Raw genomic sequence first — 22,160 nt, 5'->3', positions numbered from 1 at the left:
TTTGGTTCTTTCCTGAAGCCCCACATCAGCAGCAGCTCCAGAAGAACGCCTCCACGGCACCCTACTCACTCACTCCTTGGCTACTTCGGGCTCTGGTCCTCTCCCCATCTCCCACAGGCCCTCCTCCAGGACCCACCCTAGAATGGGTGCCCGGGTTCCAGGCCCCTCATTCAACTCCCTCCCCCGGAACCAGCCCTCCTTCCCATCACCCTGCACACTAGCCACTTCTTCCTCAGTTCTGCCTGTGACCACCTCCTGCTCCTTCTGCAGGAATACACTCAAGAGCCACATTCCCAGGGCCACCTTCCATGGCCACCGCATCCAATGTAGTCCCATCTCCCCCATCATTCTCAATCCCACTGTCCTGTCAGATTTCTTCTTAAGATCAGCTCGGCTGAGCGCAGTGGCTCAGGCCTATAATCCCAGCACTTTGGGAGGCCGAGGTGGGTGGATCACCTGAGGTCAGGAGTTTGAGACCAGCCTGGGCAACATGGTGAAACCCTGTCTCTACTAAAAATACAAAAATTAGCCAGGTGTGGTGGTGGGCACCTGTAATCCCAGCTACCCAGGAGGCTGAGGCAGGAGAATCGCTTGAACCTAGGAGGCGGAGGTTGCAGTGAGCCAGGATGGCACCACTGCACTCCAGATCATGCCACTGTATTCCAGCCTGGGTGACAGAGTGAGACTCCATCTCAAAAAAAATTTTTTAAAGGTCAGCTTCTCAATCTGGGTCCCCGGAAGCAACATCTTTGGGGGCGCCCTCACATTGTCTCAGCTGAGTCTCATCTGCTGATCCTCCCATCTCTCCAGACACTTGGCCGGAAGCCAGGCTGCTCCCTAACTCCCCAACACCCAGCCCTGTTCCCTGGCCCAAGGGCCTCTCCTTCCCTGCTCTCTACCCTCACGGCCTCTGTCTTGTTGTTCATGTAAATATTCTTTTTTTTTTTTGAGACGGAGTTTCGCTCTTGTTACCCAGGCTGGAGTGCAATGGCCCGATCTCGGCTCACTGCAACCTCCGCCTCCTGGGTTCAGGCAATTCTCCTGCCTCAGCCTCCCGAGTAGCTGGCATTACAGGCACATGCCACCGTGCCCAGCTAATTTTTTGTATTTTTAGTAGAGACGTGGTTTCACCATGTTGACCAGGATGGTCTCGATCTCTTGACCTCGTGATCCACCCGCCTTGGCCTCCCAAAGTGCTGGGGTTATAGGTGTAAGCCACCGCACCCAGCCTTTTTTTTTTTTTTTGAGACAAGTTCTCACCGTTGCCTGGTCTGGAGTGCAGTGGTGTTATCTCAGCTCAGTGCAACCTCAACCTCCAGGGTTCAATTCTCTTGCCTCAGCCTCCTGAATAACTGGGATTACAGGCCCCACCACCAAGCCTGGCTAACTTTTATATTTTTGGTAGAGATGGGGTTTCACCATATTGGCCAGGCTGGTCCCGAACTCCTGGCCTCAAGTCATCTGCCCACCTCAGCCTCCCAAAGGGCTGGGATTACAGGTGTGAGCCACCGCGCCCAGCCTCAGCCCAGCCTCTTAATGCAGCTGTTGTAAATGGGCCAGAATTCTGCTGGCCAGAAGTGACAGCAGCATCCTGGAGAACAGAGGCAGTAAGGACGGGCATAGGCAGGGCAGGGGTAATAGCAGAAAGGCTGGAAGGCCAGAAGGTGCCAGGTGAGGACCCCAGCCTCTGCCCGTCATGGTGCTATGCTATTGCACCTCTGGGCTGGGAGCAAGGGGCCTAAGACCCAGGGCAGGGCAGGGGCCCCACAGATCCTGTTCCTGGCCTCTGACCCCTGACCAGAGCTGTGTTTCCTCTTTTGCAAAGAGATGGGTGGTGCCCCCTCCCAGCATAGTCGTAATGATCAAACGAGCCAGCCCAGCCCCTGGCACAAAGCACATTCTCTACGACAGAGAGGTGTTATCACACCTCCACTTTCCACACGGGAGAAACAGAGGCTCAGCAAGTAGGTGACAGTGCTAAGATTTGAACCCACACCTTCACTGTCCGGTGCGCAGGGTAGGAAAGAGGCTGGCTGGGGAGCTGGGGTCCAGTGCCCGCCTCAGGTGGCAGTGACCACTCTCCACCTCCTTGTGCCAACAGCCAAAGACCAGAGTCCAGTGTCCCCTTTGGAGCCCCCACAGCTACCGGAGGAGTCTGGCCCCTGCCCTCTGCCTAGGGGGATTCCAGAGGGACCCTGCACTTTGTCCTGCCCCCCACCCCAACCCGGCTGGCTGTTGCCTGAGGGCCTGGTTGCCTCAGGCTGCCCCTGCACCTTGCAGGAGCAGGAGGAGGAACAGTTGTTGGGCAAGTGAGTTCTGGGAAAGGAGGGAGGGGTGCTCGCGGTGGAAAGCTGCCCTGGGGAAATGTAATCAGATACTCAGAGCTGAGGTTTGTTCCTGGCTTGTTACTAGTGGGTGTGTTCACAGATGTTTTTGGCCAGGACTGAGAAAGAGGTGGGCCCATCCTTTACTGGGGCGCACTGCATGGCCCAACAGGGGCCCTGGGGCCGGCATCCTGTCAGTGATAGGAATCTTCCCAGCCGGCCAGGCACAGGTAAGCAGGGAGTTGCTTTCCCAGCAGCTCTAGGGGAGGGAAAATAATTTCCCCTGCCTGGTGTATCAATATTCAACTTCTTGTTTAAATATTAAATTGTAATGTCCTCCTCTGAGTGCCTACCAGACATCGGGGATGAGTGAGCCCCTGTGTTCCTGGAAGTCTGGTGTCATGCTTCACTTGTTCGTAAATCTCTGCTTGTTCTAACCTGGACCAGCCCAGTGCAAGGCATGCTGGGAACTCCGCTGTGAGGCTGGGCGTCAGTGTGGGACCAGGCTTCAGACCCTAACCGCACTCAGGTGTGACCTGTGCTGCAATGCAGGGTGGGCCGGGAGGAGCATCCCCTTCCAGGGTGGGGGCAGCAGCAGGAAACCAAGGGGACGTGAGACCTGAGCTCAGAGGGAATGACATTCCTTCCAGCTGTGGTCCACTGTGAAGACTCAGAACCCAGTCCCAGCCCCCACCAACTTCCAAGGAGAGAATCGAGACCAGGCCAGGCACGATGGCTCACACCTGTCATCCCAGCACTTTGGGAGGCCAAGGCAGTCAGATCACCTGAAGTCAGGAGTTGGCTGAAGACCAGCCTGGCCAACATAGTGAAATCCTGTCTCTACTAAAAATAAAAAAATTAGGTCTAGTGCTGTGACTCATGCCTGTAATCTCAGAACTTTGGGAGGCCAAGGCGAGCAGATCATCTGAGGCCAGGAGTTCAAGACCAGCCTGACCAATATGGAAAAACCTTGTCTCTCCAAAAAATACAAAATTAGCTGGGCATGGTGGTTGATGCCTGTAATCCCAGTTACTCTGGAGGATGAGGTGGGAGAATCGCTTGAACCTGGGAGGCGGAGGTTGCAGTGAGCTGAGATTGCGCCACTGCAATAAGGCCTGGGAAACAAGAGTGAAACTAAAAAAAAAAAAAAAAAATTAGCTGGGTGTGGTGGCGCACACCTGTAGTCCCAGCTACTTGGGAGGCTGAGGCAGGAGAATCACTTGAACCCAGGAGGCGGAGGTTGCAGTGAGCTGAGATTGCGCCACTGCACTCCAGCCTGGGAAACAGAGCGGAACTCTGTCTCAAAAAAAAAAAAAAAAGAAGACTGTCTCACATCACAGTCCCAGGGTGAGTGCTCCAGGCCACTGGGGCCACTCCGCCACCCCCAAAATATTCCCTGCAAAGCGCTCCAGTTGCTGCCATGCTCCAGCCAGTGGGAAGCGGGGAGTGCCCAAAGCAAATGTCTGAGATCACCCATGACTCGCACACATCACTTCTGTCACATCCCGATGGCCTGGACTTAGTCACATGGCCGCAGCCAGCTGCTGAGGGGAGGTGACACACCCACCTAGAACTCAGTGTGTCGTATCACTAAGGACTGCGGGAAGAGCGCACACTTGAGGACAGTTAACAGCATCTAACACACGTGATAGACAAGGAGTCGGGATAGGCCACCTCCAGGGTTGGCTAATTCATCTGCTCATTGAAATCTCCGTGTCTTCAAGGATCTGGTGTGGTGACTTCTGATCTCAGATTTGTCCCCTCACGGCCTCAAGATGGCTGCCATTGTGCTGACCATTACACCCTAATGCCAAATGCTGAAAAGAAATGTTGCTTTCTTGTCTATGAAAATTTTCTCAGACAACCCCTTTTCCAACTGACTTTCCCTCTCATTGGCCAGAATGGCACTGCACACCCATTTCCACTCCAACTAGGAAGAAACTGGATGGACTAGGACTGCCTTAGACCAATGGAGATTCACCCCCAGGGCCGAGGGAGGGTCCACTTCCTCTACAGCCCTGAGGGTCGAACAAAATTGGGGTTCCCTTAGCAAAAAAGATGCAGGAAGAGAATGGCTGTGGATGAGGAGCCAACAGCACCCTCCCTGGGAACTGGCACTTCCTACCCACCTCTCTGCCCTAAGCAGACATTTATGCACATAATTTTTTTTTTTTTTTTTTTTTTTTTTTTTGACAGAGTCTCGCTCTGTTACCCAGGCTGGAGTGCAGTGGGGTGTGATCTTAGAGCACTATAATCTATGCCTCCTCTCAGGTTCATATGATTCTCCTGCCTCAGCCTCCAGAGTAGCTGGGATTGCAGGTGCTCACCACTGTGCCTGGCTCATTTTTGTAATTTTAGTAGAGATGGGGTTTCACCACATTGGCCAGGCGGGTCTTGAACTCCTGATCCCAGGTGATCCACCCACCTTAGGTTCCCAAAGTGATGGGATTACAGGCATGAGTTTAAGATGTTCTTCAGATCCCAAATTCCTGTGAAACAGCAAAGACCACTGCCTCCCCGCCCACCAACTAATCAATGAAATCAGTGTGAGAACACATTTTCTTCTCCCTGTCCCAGGATCTCACCCTGCACTCTTCAGCCAGTGAAGGATCTCCACACTTTGGCCAACTTAAAAACCCCAAGGGCTGGGCACAGCAGCTCCTGCCTGTAATCCCAGAACTTTGGGAGACTGAGGCAGGAAGATCACTTGGAGTCAGGAATTCGAGACCAGCCTGGCCAACATGGCAAAACCCCGTCTCTACTAAAAATACAAAGTTAACTGGCATGGTGGTGGGTGCCTTTAGTCCCAGCTACTTGGGAGGCTGAGGTAGGAGAATCACTTGAACCCAGAAAGTGGAGGCTGCAGTGAGCCGAGATGGGGCCACTGCACTCCAGCCTGGGTGACAGAGCAAGACTCCGTCTCAAAAGAAAAAAAACCCAAAACACGCAATCTACTCTTGAATACCCCTAAGAGCCAGGGAGCTCACCTCCTTCCCATGCCACCCAAGACGATCTGAGGGCAGAAAACGAAGCCTAATGAACATCTCCTGCTTCAGCTGCCAAAAAGCAGCCTGCTGAGCCCCAGTGCTCCTGGCAACAGCCCCAGTCCCACTGGGGAGCTCTCTTCCAGCCTGGTGGGAACGCCCAGGCAGCTTCCATAATGAGAACCAGCTGGGGCCTCGCCCTGTGGGGAGCAGATATCCCTGAGGCCCATCCCTGGAGCCACCCACAGGCCCTTCAGGTCCCTCCCAGGATCTCAGCCAGGCATCCAGGCAGAGGGACCCCACAGGCCCTCACAGCTCCCTTGATGGGACCCCTCCCTGGACAGGCTGTGGCTCACCCCTGCTCCAGCGGTAGGCTCCTCAGTGTCTTCATTTGGTTCCATTTATGTGAAACAGATTCAAGGTTGTTATGGGGGTGGTTGTGCTGGTGGGACTCATCCTTGGGTGTTAGCGAGCCTTGAAAAGCAGGGAAAAGCCGAGCACGGTGGCTCAAGCCTGTAATCCCAGCATTTTGGGAGGCTGAGGCGGGTGGATCAAGAGGTCAAGAGATCGAGACCATCCTGGTCAACATGGTGAAACCCCGTCTCTACTAAAACTACAAAAAATTAGCCGGGCATGGTGGCACGTGCCTGTAATCCCAGCTACTCAGAAGGCTGAGGCAGAATTGCCTGAACCCAAGGCGGAGGTTGCGGTGAGCTGAGATTGTGCCATTGCACTCCAGCCTGGGTAACAAGAGCGAAACTCCGTCTCAAAAAAAATTTAAAAAAAAGAAAAAGGAGGGAAAAACAGGCCTCTCCCATTCCCCACCTCAGGGGCTCCCCATCAGTAGGGATGCCAGGCTAGGAGCCAGGTCCCACGCCCTTCCGTTTGCAGGACAGCTTGTGAGACCTCGTAGAAGTCACTGCCAGTCCACCCAGCAGCTTCCTGGTCAGAAGAACGGAGCGGAGGAGGCTGTGAGCCTGAATGCACTTCAGCAATCACAGGGCACTAGGTGACGGTCGGTCACTTTTATTCCGTTTATTATTCTCCTGTGTTTATAATGGAGAGGGGGGTGTTTTCTTTAGAGAATCCCCACCCCTTGTCCGAGTGAATAGGCAGAGGGTACGTGCCCTCCTTGCATCTCTGGAGAGGAGGAAGGATGGGGTGGGCAGGAGGGGCTGCCCCTAATGGGCTCCCCAGGCTGGCGCTGCTGGGCCTCTGCCCTGCTCAGTCTCTGATGGCCCCTCCAAAAGAGGAACCAAAACCAGAAAAGAGAAAAGCACTCTCCACCCCGGGCCCTGGGGCTAGGTCTCCCCCGGCTCCTGACTGCTGTCCTACCTCTTTCCACCTCCCCACCCTGGGCCCTTGGGGCTGGGTCTCCCCCGACTCCTCACCGCTCTCCTACCTCTTTCCGCCTCCTCTCCTCTCCGGAACCTCATCCCTCCTTCCCCTTAGCACTGGCCTCGAGGGCACCTCTGCCCAAACTGCCTGGCTTCCCATGCCACCCAGGGGTGCCCTAAAATTCATCCTTCTGTCTGTCATCCAGAAGTCCCGGGGCACTCACTGAGCTCACTGTGCTGGCCCTGGCACCACGTGTCAGCCCTGCCCTGACACAGGGCACTGTCTTGAGGGTGTCCACAGCCTCCCGCCGGGCCTGCTCCCACAGCTCCTCCTTTGCAACAGCCTAAGCCCTGTGGCAGCTCAGACCTCCCTCTCCTGGGCCCCCAATCTCGCCTCCCCAGCAAGGGCGGCCAAGTGCCCCCTCCATCGGGAGCGGGTCAGGGAGGTGGCCTGATGGGCCCCTCACAAGTACATCTTCATGGCCTCATGCGTTGTGGGGCAGTAGTGGGCATGGAGCTGGGCCAGCAGCGCCCTGGACGTGACCTCGAAGTGTGTTCCCTGGCTCTTCTTGTTCCACACGTGGACGGCATAGGTGGCGTTGAGCAGCCGGGGCAGCTCCTGGGGGCTGATGTCCTCGAAGTACTTCTTCCAGTCCTGCCAGGGGATGGGGTAGAAGGCCTCGGGGGGCAGGGTGGTGACCCCATGGCAGGCGTGGCTCTCAGTGAGGCTGCGGATGGAGCACCACTTCTTGAAGACACGTGTGAGCAGCTGGGGGCCCTGGTGGCCCCAGATCCAGCCGTTGTAGTGGTCCACGAAGTCCCGCATGCACAGCGCCATGAACTTGTGCCGGCGTTCGAAGGCCAGGAAGGCGCCGTTGAGGACATAGCGGGACTGGGTGCCCAACACGTTGGTCAGGTTCCTCAGGTTCTTGAGGACAATGAAGTCTGTGTCCAGGTAGATGCCACCGAACTTCCACATGAGTGCGATCCTGGAGGCATCAGACAGCACGGGCAGCAGGTAGGGCTCCCAGCGCCCCTGCACCGCTGCGTACCAGTCAGCCAGGGGCGTGTCCCGGAACAGCTCCCGCAGGTCCAGCGGGAGCATCTGTACATTGGGAAAGCAGCTCAGAAGCGAGATGCCCAGGTGCCGGGGCAGGGAGGCGTTGCCACCTGGAAGCCCTTTCATCAGGACCAGCACACGCGATTCGGGGTGAGTTCTGGCGGCAGACTCCACCGAGCACATGAAGAGGAAGTTGGGGTTGGTCCGGTCTGAAGTCTCTAGGAAGAAGATGTCGCCCGGAGGAGGGCTGTGGGAGGGAGGGGCGAGGGGTGCCAAGGTGGGGCAGGGGATATCTGCTGGCAGGTTATAGAGCTGCCCTTGCTCCTTGGGCTCTCCCACGATGTGCCAGTAGATCATGATGGAGACGCAAAACGTGAACTTGAAGCCGATGATGAACAGGGTGCAGACCCGCTGCCTTGGGGCGCCCCGGAGCAGCCGCAGCAGGAGGTCGGGGGGCTTGGACATGATCTTCCCAGATCGAACCAGGGGCTTCCAGCAGGAACTGGCTGGTCTGTAAGACATGAGCACCTGCCATCAGGGAGGACACTGGCATTCCCAACCCAAAGGAAAACACTTCCTGTGACCATCAGCCAGAGCCAAGTCCAGCTTCCATGCCCATGGGCTCCCAGGGCCACAGAGGCCAAGGTTTGAATTCTAGCCTGCCGGCTGCTCACCTACAAAATGGAAGCACTGGCCAGGTGCAGTGACCCATGCCTGTAATCCCAGCACTTTGGGAGGCCGAGGCAGGCAGATCACAAGGTCAAGAGATCGAGACCGGAGAGAACGATCCAAGATGGCCGATCGCTAACATCCCGGGATTGCAGCTCTCAGGGAAGGCGCGGAGAACTAGAGGACGCCTCACTTTCAGACAAATTCTGGTTGCTCACGGAGCAGAAGATCCCCCAGTGGAGGAAACACACAGGTGGCCAGCGCGACTCTCGTGGCCAGCGCAGCGGTTCCGCCGGCACCTCGGCGGGGCAGCTCTCGGAGCAGAGTAAACAGGTTCGGAGGACCCCCAAGGGCCCCCAGCAGGACACCAGAGCCCGGCGCAGCGGCTGTGACGGCACCTCAGTGCGGCAGCGCTCGGTTCAGAGTAAACGGGACCGGTTCCCCTTCTGACCGAGGTTTGGAGCCCCGGGAAGGCAGAGTCGCCTACTACAGACACAAGAAGGAAGCCCGACAGGAGAATCCTGGGCAGAAAAGCACCATCAGTTTTAACGCCGCTGCTCTGGCCCTGGGAACTAACAACCTGGACGTCCACTCAAGAGACCCAATCTGAAAGTTGGTAAATTCAAAGACGGCAGGAGGATAAATTTACAATGACGGGAAGAAACCAGCGTAAAAAAGCTGAGAACACTCAAAATCAGAACGCCTCTCCCTCTAAAGATGATCACAGTTCCACATCAACAAGGGAACAAGGCTTGATGGAGAACGAGCGCATCCTGATGACAGAATCACTCTTCAAGGAATGGATAATAACAAACTTCGGTGAGTTAAAAGAACACGTTGTAGCCCAATGTAAAGAAACTAGGAACTTTGAAAAAAGGTTTGATGAACTCCTATTGAGAATAGACAACTTAGAGAGGAGTATGAGTGAATTAATGGAACTGAAGAATACAATACAGGAACTCCGAGAAGTATGCACAGGTTTAAACACTCGAATTGTTCAAGCAGAAGAAAGGATATCAGAGGTCAAAGTCCAACTTAATGAAATAAAACGTGAAGAAAAGATTAGAGAAAAAAGGATAAAAAGGAATGAGCAAAGTCTCCAAGAAATGTGGGACTATGTGAAAAGACCAAATTTACGTTTGATAGGTGTACCTGAATGTGACGGAGAGAATGAATCCAAGCTGGAAAATACCCTTCAGGATATTATTCAGGAAAATTTTCCTAAACTAGCAAAGCAGGACAATATTCAACCCCAGGTAATACAGAGAACACCACAAAGATATTCCTCAAGAAGAGCAACCCCAAGGCACATAATCGTTAGATTCACCAGCGTTGAAACGAAGGAGAAAATACTAAGGGCAGCCAGAGAGAAAGGTCATGTTACCCATAAAGGCAAGCTTATCAGACTTACAGCAGATCTCTCAGCAGAAACTCTACAAGCCAGAAGAGAGTGGGGGCCGATATTCAACATCCTCAAAGAACAGAACCTTCAGCCCAGAATTTCATATCCAGCCAAACTAAGCTTCACAACTGAAGGAAAAATAAAATCTTTTATGAACAAGCAAGAACTCAGAGATTTTGTTACCACCAGGTCTGCTTTACAAGAGCTTCTGAAAGAAGCATTACACACAGAAAGAAACAACCAGTATTAGCCTTTCTAAAAATACACCAAAAAGTAAAGAGCACCAACATAAAGAAGAATTTACACCAACGAATGGATAAAACAGCCAGTCAACATCAAATGGCAGTAACCCTAAATTTAAATTGACTAAATCCCCCAATCAAAAGACACAGCCAAAACCCAATGGCATGTTACATCCAGACCTGTTTCACATGCAAGGATACACAAAGACTCAAAACAAAGGGATGGAGAAAGATTTACCAACCAAATAGAGAGCAAAAATAAATAATAAATAAATAAAAAGCAGGAGTTGCAAATCTCGTAGCAGATAAAATAGATTTTAAAGCAACAAAGATACAGTGGTAAAAGGATCAATGCAACAACAAGAGCTAACGATCCTAATACCCAGATACATAGAGACTTAGACTCAATGAGACAGAAAATTAATAAGGATATCAAGGACTCGAACTCAGATATGGAACAAGTAAACTTAATAAATATTTATAGAGCTCTCCATTTCAAATACACAAAATATACATTCTTGTCAATACCACATCACAAATACCCATAAGTTTAAATGAAACATTGATTGGCCATTAATAATACCCAATTTTTTTCAAAATAAAGCAATATTTCCATTTACTCTCCCTCTTTCTCTTCTTCTTTCTTCCTCTCCTTTACTTATTCTTTTTTCTCTTTCCTTCTCTCAAAAAAAATCAACTTGTAAACCTCTAGATCCAGGTTGGCAATGTCTCTCTCATTGCTTGATTTCCTTCCTTCCCTTCCCTCCCTCCCTCCCTGCTTCCTCCCTTCCTTCCTCTCTTCATCCCTTCCTTCCTTCCTTCATCGCTTCCTTCCTCCCTACCATCCTTCTTCCCTCCCTTCCTGCCTTCCTCCCCGCCCCCCCCAAAAAAAAAAAAAAAAAAAAAGAGATCGAGACCATCCTGGCCAACATGGTGAAACCCCTTCTCTCCTAAAAATACAAAAATTTATTGCAGTATCAGTTAAAATGAGAAACAAAGAAAAAAAGGAAAAAAAAATACAAAAATTAGCTGGATGTGGTGGCACGCACCTGTAGTCCCAGCTACTAGGGAGGCTGAGAAAGGAGAATTGCCTGAACCTGGGAGCCAGAGGCGGCAGTGAGCGGAGGTTGCGCCACTGCACTGCAGCCTGGCAAGAGTGGGACTCGTCTAAAAAAACCAAATGAGAGCACAGCGGACCGTGGACTGGGGTCGGAGCAGGGTCCCTTCCACTCACACCTGTGAGCTCCCCCAAGGACGGGCCAGTGCCACCCATGGCGTGCCACCATCACAAGCCCAGGCCAGAGTCTGGTCTGTGTAAGAACTGTCAGAAGTGATGGCTTTGCCATGTGACACACGGGGCTCTGTTAGGAGGGGCAGCCTGGGATTTGACGTCCAGCTCCTGCCCACCTCAGCTCCATGAGCCAGACCTGAGGCTTGTCCGAGGGCAGGCCACTGAGTGGGCCTGTGGACATTCAGCATGAGGCCTGGGGCTCCGGCAGGCCTGGGTGCTGGCTTGCTAAGGGCTAGCCCGGCAGGTACACTCACAGGGTGCCTGCTCCAGGCACAAAGGATGGGATGCCTACTGCGTCCCAGAGCCCTTTGCCGAGGATACAAGTGGGTCTTTGAGTCCCCTGGCTGCCCAGCCCGGACCCTGGGCTGTGCTTCTCATAGACACAGGTGGGAGAGAACCAGGGAGGTTGTGCTGCAGGCTGTGACGCTGACTGGTCCTCCTGCCCCAGACCTCACTCTTTCCTAGTGATGTCCACTTGGCCGGTGGCCAGGAACATGCCCATGTCCCTCGCAGGTGGTTGGGGGAACAAGACAGGCTTGGACTCTGCTCCTGGGGCAAGGCTGTGTGAACACCTGGGAGGCATGGGACCCCACCTCTGCCTGAACCGGCTGTGTGACCTAGGGCAAGTTACTGAGGTCTCTGAGCCTCAGTCTTCCCACCTGCAGGACAGGACACTGGAGCCCACTCAAGGGTAACATCCATTCATTCACAATTCAGTAAACACTGGCTGTCCCTCCTGTCCATGCCGGGTGACTCTCTCAGCATCTCACACATGGGAACATGTGTGGCCCCTTACAACGACCCTATGGGGTGACAATCACCAGCTCCACCCTACAGACGAGAAAATGGAGGTACAGGAGCGTTGTACCTGCTGCAGAGTCCCACGGTCAGCAGTGACAGCGCAGGAGTTAGATCCCAGGCTGCCTGGCTGAGGTCCCTGCTCTCACCACTGCACTGCCCTGCCTGGGAGAGGTGGCTAGCCAGTGTACCTAGTGTGTTGAAGGAACTTGGAGCAAGCTGACCTGAGTGTTATCGACTGTTAACAGCCAGCAGGACCAGCAATGACTCAATGATTTTTTCTTTTTTTTGAGATGGAGTTTTCGCTCTTGTTACCCAGGCTGAAGTGCAATGGCACGATCTCGGCTCACTGCAACCTCCGCCTCCTGGGTTTGGGCAATTCTCCTGCCTCAGCCTCCTGAATAGCTGGGATTACAGGCACGTGCCACCATGCCCAGCTAATTTTTTATATTTTTAGTAGAGATGGGGTTTCACCATGTTGACCAGGATGGTCTTGATCTCTTGACCTCATGATCCACCTGCCTCGGCCTCCCAAAGTGCTGGGATTACAGGCTTGAGCCACCGCGCCTGGCCTAACTCAGTGATTTCTAAGTGCTCTGTGACAAACTCACCCCCTCTGGCCCTCAGCAAGCCCGGGGGCAGTTGCATCATTTCTACATTCAGTGCCAGAGAACCTGGGCGCTAACGGGAGCTGGGAGTTGGTCCCATCCCAAGGACAGGCAGAAGCTGGAGTGGCAATCTCACATGGGCTGAGGGTGGTGCTGGGAGCCTGGGGCTTGGCGACGTAGGCTGGGCCCTTACCAGGGTAGAGAGCAGGGAAGCTTGATGATATCACTGGCTGGTAACTGACCAGCCTTGGCAGCTCATGGCAGAGAGGTGGGGATCCTGGCAGCTCTCAGGCCTCCGGGAGACACACGCTGGCTCAGCAGCAGACCTTCTTTGCCAACACAAACACAGCCCTTCCACGCACTTGCAGTGCCTCCAAATCCATCTGCAAAAGATGGCAAGAAGAGAGTGAGACAGGCCGCTGGCTCTCAGAGGCTCATATCCCTGGCCACACACACAGATCAGGCCTGGGACTCGTGTTCACTGATTCATTGACTTGCTCCACCTCTCAGGGGACACTCAGGGACAGGGCAGGCCCTGCACTGGTACCCAGGAGAAGGGGAGAATCAGACACAGTCTTGCCCTAAAGGAGCTCTCAGCCCGGTGGGAGCACCATTTAGAAACAGAGGTCAGGTCTGGCGGCTCACGCCTGAAATTCCAGCACTTTGGGAGGCCAAGGAAGTCTGATCACTTGCGGTCAAGAGTTTGAGAACAGCCTGGCCAACACGGTGAAACCTCGTCTCTGCTAAAAGTACAAAAATTAGCCAGGTGTGGTGGCACGCACCTGTAATCCCAGCTACTCAGGAGGCTGAGGCAGGAGAACTGCTTGAACCCAGGAGGTGGAGGTTGTGGTAAGCCAAGATTGCGCCATTGCACTCCAGCCTGGGTGAGAGAGACAGACATTTTTTTGTTTTGTTCCAATGCACAGACTTTATCTTAAAAAAAAAAAAAAGGTGGCTCACACCTGTAATCCCAGCACTTTGGGAGGCTGAGGTGGGTGGATCACCTGAGGTCAGGAGTTCAAGACCACCCTAACCAACAAGGTGAAACCCCATCTCTATAAATAAAATAAAATAAAAAAATAAAGAGCCAGGCATAGTGGCTCCAGCACTTTGGGAGACCGACGTGGGGTTCACCTGAGGTCAGGAGTTCGAGAGCTGCCTGACCAAAATGGAGAAACCTCATCTCTATTAAACATACAAAATTAGCTGGGTGTGGTGGTACATGCCTGTAATCCCAGCTATTCAGGAGGCTGAGGCAGGAGAATCGCTTGAACCCAGGAGGCAGAGGTTGCGGTGAGCTGAGATCGCACCATTGCACTCTAGCCTAGGCAACAAGAGTGAAACTCTGTCTCAAAAAAAAAAAATAAAGGACCCAAAGATGGTGACTCCCTCGGGGAGGTGACACTTGGTTAAGCACCAAGGATGAGCATGTCAGACAGAGGAGATGCGGTGGCTCCAGACCTCCATAAGCACCATGGGGACAAGGGTCCAGTGTGCACCTGCGTCTTCTCTCCCCACTACCCGGCTCAGAGCTCAGCACACAGTAGGCACATGGGAAAAAGGCTCACTCTGACCCACTCACTCGACAACCAGCAAGATGATTTACAAATACGTCGGCCATGTCATTCTCAGCTCAGACCCTGAGTGATGTGGGAGGTCCTGATCCACTGGGCCCCAATGTGTCCCCCACACCCTGACCTCATACTCTGTTGCTCTCCCCGCCACCCATGCCCCAGCCACACCTGGCCACCCATTTCTCGGGCCTCGTGCGGCTGCCAGGGACTTGGCACCTTCTGTCCTTCTGCTTGGAAGGTTGTTCCCTCAGGTGTCCACTCAAAAGTCCCCTTCCCACCAGGTCCTCCCTGGGCCCCCTACAATTCCCACTCCCCCCATCGCTTCAGAGCCCCCTCGTTAGGTTACTCATCCTTGCACTTACTCTAACACACTGTACATCCTACTTGTTTGCTTTGCTTGTCTGTCTGGAACATAACCCCATGAGGATAGCTATGTTTTGTGTGTTTTTTTTTTTTTCTTGAGACAGTCTCACTGTCACCCAGGCTGCAGTACAGTGGGGGCGATCTTGGCTCACCGCAACCTCTGATGCCTTAGTTTAAGTGATTCGCCTGCCTCAGCCTCCCGAGTAGCTAGGACTACAGGTGCCCACCACCATGCCCAGCTAATTTTTGTATTTTTGGTTGAGACGGGTTTCAACATATTGGTGAGGCTGGTCTTGAACTCCCAACCTTGTGATCCGCCTGCCTTGGCCTCCCAAAGTGCTGCAATTACAGGCATGAGCCGTTGTGCTTGGCCTTAAGTTTTGTTTTGTTCAGTTCTAGAACGATAGAACAGTGCCCAGCTCTTAGCACGTAGTCAGTAAATAGTCAGTGATTACTTGAATTAACCACCAAGTGAATTAATAAATGATCCCTAGCAGGGCGCGGTGGCTCACGCCTGTAATCCTAGCACTTTGGGAGGCTGAGGTGGGTGGATCACCTGAGGTCAGGAGTTCAAGACCAGTCTGCCCATCATGGAGAAACCCCATCTTTGAAAAAAGAAAAGATAGAAAAATTAATAAATGATCAGTAAACGAATGAATCAATGAGTGAGTATGCAGATCGCTGTGGGGTCAGAGGCCAGGTGAGCTGCCTGGGATGGGGGCAGCAAGACAGGACTGTTGTGTAAAAACAAAACACGCTGTCCCCCAGTCCCGTCTTTCTTCTGCAGGGAGAGGGGCTATTTCGGTCCTGGGTAATTTTAACCCCACGTGAATTGCACGGATGGGTGGACAGTTGGAGAACCAGGAGCAACAGCATAGGCCCCTGGCCACTTGGGGGCCCCAAGTGCTGGAATGATCTGCCTCCATGGTGTGGGTGGGGTCTGGGCCCACCTGGAGGGGCAGGAGATGTCGCTGGACCACAGCTGGGGGTGCCAGACTGGGGCCATGCCGTATTTGGTGTCAGAGTCCAAGACCCAGGAATAGAAACTGTTTATGGGGCCAAGTTGGCCACAGCCCAATACCCGGGTGACCTCAGGCCCAAAGCATGCTCCTGGCCCCCGAGACGGTCCTCACAGTTGCGGCCCACGTCCTGGGCTTTGTCAGCTGGGCCTGGCACACCCCTGCTGCCTGCCCCTGCCTCCAGGCTCACCACTTCCCACCCCGTCACCAGGGAGATGTTCCCAGTTAGCCTGTTGCTGTGGCCACTCCCCTGCTCTAAGCCCCTCCATGGCTCCCATCACCAGGATCCCCCATGACTTATCTTAGGAAGTGAGGAGTGAGAAGAGGTGCAGGGCATGGCTGGGCGCGGTGGCTCATGCCTATAACCCCAGCATTTTGGGAGGTTGAGGCGGGCAGATCATGAGGCCAAGAGATTGAGACCATCCTGGCCAACATGGTGAAACACCACCTCTACTAAAAATACAAAAATTAGCTGTGCATGGTGGTGGGTGCCAATAATTCCAGCTACTCAGGAGGCTGAGGCAGGACAAAAATCACTTGAACCCAGGAGGCAGAGGCTGCAGTGAGTGGAGATCAAGCTATTGCACTCCAGTGTGGGTGATAGAGCGAGACTCTATCTCTAAGAAAAAAAAAAAAAGAAAAATCGGCTGGGCGAGGTGGCTCATGCCTGCAGTCCAAGCACTTTGGGAGGCCAACATGGGTGGATCACAAGGCAAGGAGTTCCAGACCAGCCTGACAAACCTGGTGAAACCCCATCTCTACTAAAAATACAAAAATTAGCCAGGCATGGTGGCACGAGAATCGCTTGAACCTGCCAGGCAGAGGTTGCAGTGAGCCAAGGTCTCACCACTATACTCCAGCCTGAGCAACAGAGCAAGACTCTGTCGCAAACAAATAAACAAAAAAAATTGAGAGGTGCAGGGCAATGGAGACAGAGGGCCAAATGCCAGATCAGACCCCTGCTGGCCAGGCCCTTGGCACTAGCTCTTCAGGCCCCAACAGGGGGCATCAGCAACAGGGCCAGGCTCAAGGGCCTGGAAAAGGCCCTCCAAGCTGGAGCTTGTCATCCCGACACAAATTGCACCTCCCCCTCTCCCTACAGTAGAGGCGCTACCCCTCCAGCCCCGTGTCTAGCCCAGCTTGGCCTACACTGGCTAACCACGACCCAACAAAACAGAGTCCACACTGAGCCCCCACCCAGGCTAAGTGCGGGCACAGAGGCTCCCAGAGCGCCGAGGTTGTGCCCTCGGAAGCTCTGATGTCCTGATGGGAACACAGAGGCCCAGAGAGGTAAAGGTGTCAGAGGCGTGTGAACCAAACTAACTCCATCTTAAATAGGAGCTGGGTAAAATGGGGCTGGAACCTACTGGGCTGCATTCTCAGACGGTCACAGCATTCTAAATCACAGGATGAGTTCAGCACAAAATACAGCTCATAAGGACCTTGCTGATAAAACAGGTCGCAGTAGAGAAGCCGGCCAAAACCCACCAAAACCAAAGTGACCACGACAGTGGCCTCTGTCCTCACTGTTACACTTCCACCAGCACCATGACAGTTTACAAATGCCACGGCAAGTTACCCTCTATGGTCTAAAAAGGGAAAGCATGAATAATCTACCCCTTGTTTAGCACATAATCAAGAAATAACCATTAAAATGGGCAATCAGATCCGGGCTCAGTGGCTCACGCCTGTAATCCCAGTACTTTGGGAGGCTGAGGTGGGTGGATCACGAGGTCAAGAGATCGAGACCATCCTGGTTAACATGGGCATGCTGGTTAGCTGGGCACAGTGGCACGTGCCTGTAGTCCCAGCTACTCAGGAGGCTGAGGCTGAATTGCCTGAACCCAAGAGGCGGAGGTTGTGGTAAGCTGAGATAGCGCCATTGCACTCCAGCCTGGGTAACAAGAGCGAAACTCCGTCTCAAAAAAAAAAAAGAAAAGAAAAGAAACTGCTCGGTTACTAGCCCTCGTGGGTACAAGCCACTAAGTACAAACACTAGGGTGTAAAGGTGATGCTCCCTAATATCCATAAGAGAGCATCAAAGGGGAAACAGTGGAAATTTTGCCCAGGATTTTGTCAGCACGTTGTCAGCAGCCGTCCCTACTTTTAAAACTGTCCCTATTTTGTTAGTAACGGCCTCTTTCTGCTTCTGTACCTCAGCTTACAGAACTGGAAAACCTGAAAAAAAAAACTGCCTCGCTGTCTAAAACCTGCTGCATTGTCTAAAGTCCTGAGTTCCTTCCCCTGTCCCTTCACCTAGAAAAACTGCGTGCTTTTCTTAGCCAGGGTCCAAACTTTTCAGCGCTAATCCTTCTAGGTGTAATAAAATGTGTTCCTCCAGTCCCGAGTGCCACTTGGGTTTCTGGTCAGGTAAAATTTTCCAAAACACCTCAATTGATAAGGCAAATGGATTTTGTAACCAACTCGGTCAATCTCCCGACTCCAGACCCTACAACCTCCTCCCAGCTTGCAAAAAAAAAAACGCCCTAACCTCTAAGTTCTGTAACTTTCCACTGCCCACCCCAAACCTATAAAACCAACTCCTATCCCACCACCCTCCATTGACTCTTTTTTCAGACTCAACCCACCCGCACCCAGGTGAATAAACAGCCACGTGGATTATACAAAGCCTGTTCAGGGGGAATCTCTTCATTCAGAGCGCACGTGTTAACACTGGGCAGAGGGAGAGGTTGAGCTGTGAGGCTGTCGAAACAGAGGCTGGCCAGGCGCGGTGGCTCATTCTTGAAATCCCAGCACTTTGGGAGGCCAAGGCAGGCAGATCATAAGGTCAGGAGTTCAAGACCAGCCTGGCCAACACAGTGAAACCCCATCTCTACTAAAAATACAAAATTAGATGGGCATGGTGGTGCCCGCCTGTAGTCCCAGCTACTCGGGAGGCTGAGGCAGGAGAATTGCTTGAACCCAGGAGGCGGAGGTTGCGGTGAGCCAAGATCGCACCATTGCACTCCAGCCTGGGTAACAGAGCAAGACTTTGTCTAAAAAAAAAAACACACACGAAAACAAAACAAAACAAAACAGAGGGCTTGGCTGCTCTCACAGGAGCTCTGGAGCTGGGCTGGCCTTCAGAGATGTTTGTTCCAAATCGCAATGGGGGCTGTGATGGTTAATTCCCTGTGTCAACTTGACCAGGCCACAGGGTGCCCCAATTAAACGTTACTCCTGGGTGTGTCTGGGGGGTGTTTCCAGATGAGATTAGCATTTGAATGTCGGACTCGGGAAGCAGATGGCCCCCAGGATGGGTGGGCCCCCAACCGTCAAGGACCTGAGCAGAAGGAAAGGCTGAGGATGGAGGAACTGGCCCCACGTCCTCCTGCCTGACTACTGAGCTGGGCCATCTCATCTCATCTTCTCATCGACTGCTTCTGTTTATTTGGAGAACCCCAGCTAACCCAGGGACCTACACTGACATTAGCCCACATCGGGTCACTGGGGACAGGCTGCTCCTGAGGCAGGGGGCAATCCACCCAGGAGACAGGGGCTCCAGGGCTCCATGGTAGGACCAGATGGAGCCACCGCACGCAGTGCAGCCCTCAGCCCCTGGAAATGACTGTGTGTATTTTCTGTTGTCTCACTCCTAAGGGGCAGGGGCTCAGCAGATAAGAGACAAGAACCGGCCTCCAGTACAGCCAGGGGCTATTTCCATTCTTCTCAGGCTCTTGGGGTCTCAAGAGGAGGGCACAAGAACTGGAACTCCAGGAGCAAAGCCTCGGCCCCATGGTGGGAGGCCAGCAGCTCATTCAAAGTTGGGACGTGGGGAGAAACACACCCAGCAATGGCGGAACGGCGCCCATCAGTACCACGGCCGGATCCTGCCACGGCTTCCAAGCCTCCAGATAAGGAGCTGGCCCCTGTGCACGGCCAGGCTGGGGTGTGGCCACCCCTGCTCATTTGTGATTATAACCCCTTATACCCCTGAGGTATAAGATACCAGTGCCAAGGTACATGGGGGCTCCCCCTGCGTCCCCAGCCATGTGACTGCAGTCAGGCCATGCTCCTCCTCTAAGCCTGTCTCTCTGCCCATAAAATGGGATTAACTCTGGCCAGGTGCAGTGGCTCACACCTGTAACCCCAGTACTTTGGGAGGCTGAGGCAGGTGGATCACCTGAGGTCAGGAGTTCAAGACCAGCCTGCCCAACATAGTGAAATTTCTACTAAAATTACAAAAAATTACCTGGGCATGGTAGCTGGTGCCTGTAATCCCAGCTACCTAGGAGGCTGAGGCAGGAGAATCGCTTGAACCCAGGAGGCAGAGGTTGCAGTGAGCCAAGATCGTGCCATTGCGATCCAGCCAGGGCAACAAGAGGGAAACTCCATCGAAAAAGAAAAGAAATGGGATTAACTCCACCTTGGAGGGATGGAGGGAGGCGATGCATGTCCAGGGCCCAGCCCCTGCTGGAGCAGGCCCTCAACAGCTGTGGCCACGGCCATGGCGTCACAGGCCTTTTCCCCAGTGGTGGTGGGGGGCGGCTGTCGAATATCTGTGTGCAGATGTCTGTGAAGGGGCTGGGAGGGAAGGGCCACTCAGAATAGTCTCTAAGGCCAGGAAGCACAGGCATGCAGCCAGAACTAGCACGCTTTATCATGCTCCCAGTCTCACAGCTGTCACCAACTGACGGTCCAAGCATGCCATCCCTGTCCTTGGCTCCCCTCCCCACCCACCTCCACCCCTGCCTGAGCAGACAGAGACCCAGGTGGACTTCACCCCAGGGTCTCCCAGCCCATTGCTTCCCAGCTTCCTTCCTGAGCAGGACTTTGTGTGGCCAGGCCTGGAGGACCAAGGCCCACAGCGATATGCCCGAGCTTCCTTCCTGGCCCTGCCCCGTGCCCACAAGACAGGCCACTGCTCTAAGCCTTCGTTCCTCTTCTGTGGACAGGTCACACAGGTCGCTGTGAGGATTCAGTGTGGTCAGGGCTCAGCTGAGTCCTAAACTCAGACAGGAGCCTGAGGTGGACCCCTGGCCAGGGTGAGGTGGAAAGGAAACTTCTCACACCACCTTCTGCAGGGTCCCCATGACCCTACAGGTCACATGTGGCTTTCAACATCACTACTACGGCAGCTCTGTCGAGAATCTCCCTCTGCAGCAGGAGAAAAGTCACGTGGTGCGCCACTATTCTGCAGTGGAGACAGAGGGTCATCTAGGTTTACCTCCCCTGAGAACACCTGGTGTCCTGTGGGGCCCCACCCCCTGGCTGTCACCATGAGCACTGACTCAGGTCTGGCTAATGACAGTACCGCACTGGTCAGGCTGATGCCAAGCTTCCCATGGGGTCGCTAGGTGTGAGCCAGGAGCCCTGGGGAGAGCCTGCCTGGGAATGAAGCTGGCCCAGAGGCAAGAAGAGCCGAGGGAAGGAGACAGACACCCACAGCCACCCACCGTGTGTACCCCACCCAAGAGGAAAGGAGTGCCTAGAAGTCAATGGTGGAAACTTCCGATGACCTCCTCAATCAATCAATCAATTAATCAATCAATGTCTTCTTCCCTGTCAGTGTCTTCTTCCTGCTTTTTCTCTCTGGGGCTCCTTGTACCTCCCCTCTTTCTCTTGGTCCTGTCACTCCAGGTTGGTCTCTCTTTCTTTCTCTCTCCCCTCTCTCCCTCCTCATCCCCCTCAGCAAACACCAGGATCCCTGACCCTACATCATATGGGCAGGGGTCTGAAATAGCAGCAGATAGAGAGGGCCAGGGCCAGGCTTGCAGGACTGAAGGCAAGCAGCTGCTGTTGGGGACTTGTGCCCCACCCCCAGAAAGGGGTTCCCCTACCAGAGGAACACACTCTGTTTTTTACAGAGACAGAGTCTCGATCAGTCGCTCAGGCTGGGGTGCAGTGGCATAATCTCGGCTCACTGCCAACCTCTGCCGCCTGGGTTCAAGTGATTCTCTTGCCTCAGGCTCCCAAGTAGCTGGCACTACAGGTATGCGCCACCACACCTGGCTAATTTTTTTGTACTTTTAGTAGAGATGGGTTTTTGCCATGTTGGCCAGGCTGTTCTGGAACTCCTGACCTCAGGTGGTCCGCCCGCCTCGACCTTCCAAAGTGTTGGAATTACAGGTGTGAGCCACCGTGCCCAGCTGGACCACACTCTTGACCTCCAAGCAGCATGGGAGCCCCCTTGCCGGGAAGAGGACACCTGGACTCATTGGGACTGGGAGGTTTGGGGGAAGGAACGGAGTGGGTCAGGAGCCTTCGTGCAGAGAAGGTGGGGAGTCTGCCAGGTTCTTCTACTTGCTGAGGACACGGCTGGTGGAGTCAGGCGGTCCTAGCCCAAACAATGCAGTGGGCAGGTTGTCTTAGCTCAGCCTGACCCCCAGTGAGGGCTGCAGGGACTACTCCAGCCAATCCCAGCCCCTGCTCTCCTATTTTTAACTTTCAGTAAAGTTAGTGGGCCGCAGTGGCACTGGGGCTAGGGCGCAACACAGTGTGGTCTGCTGGCCGCAGCATCCCTGCTCCCCATGCTGCAGCCTCGGCTGT

General features: G+C 53.8%; 1 protein-coding gene across 10 annotated transcripts in view; it reads right to left on the bottom strand.

Annotated features, from left to right (window-relative positions):
• Nucleotides 1-6,318: 6,318 nt before the first annotated feature.
• A4GALT (alpha 1,4-galactosyltransferase (P1PK blood group)) overlaps nucleotides 6,319-22,160 on the bottom strand; it is a 36,050-nt gene continuing 20,208 nt past the window's right edge. For 2 of the 10 annotated variants that reach the window (XM_035265776.3, XM_054238977.2), the window contains exons 2-4: nucleotides 13,498-13,595; nucleotides 12,909-13,098; nucleotides 6,319-8,216 (exon numbers count right to left, since the gene is read on the bottom strand). In XM_035265776.3, the coding sequence (XP_035121667.1) occupies nucleotides 7,109-8,170 (1,062 nt within the window). In that variant the 5' untranslated portion in view covers nucleotides 8,171-8,216; nucleotides 12,909-13,098; nucleotides 13,498-13,595 and the 3' untranslated portion in view covers nucleotides 6,319-7,108. Of the gene's footprint in view, nucleotides 8,217-12,908; nucleotides 13,099-13,497; nucleotides 13,596-15,208; nucleotides 15,258-19,863; nucleotides 20,001-22,160 lie in introns of all 10 variants that reach the window. The other 8 variants (XM_035265771.3, XM_054238983.2, XM_054238987.2 and 5 more) reach the window with 6 other exon arrangements.

This window comes from Callithrix jacchus, chromosome 1 (assembly GCF_049354715.1).
Source record: "Callithrix jacchus isolate 240 chromosome 1, calJac240_pri, whole genome shotgun sequence".
NCBI lineage: Eukaryota > Metazoa > Chordata > Mammalia > Primates > Cebidae > Callithrix > Callithrix jacchus.
This window is presented reverse-complemented; position numbering and strand designations above follow the sequence as displayed.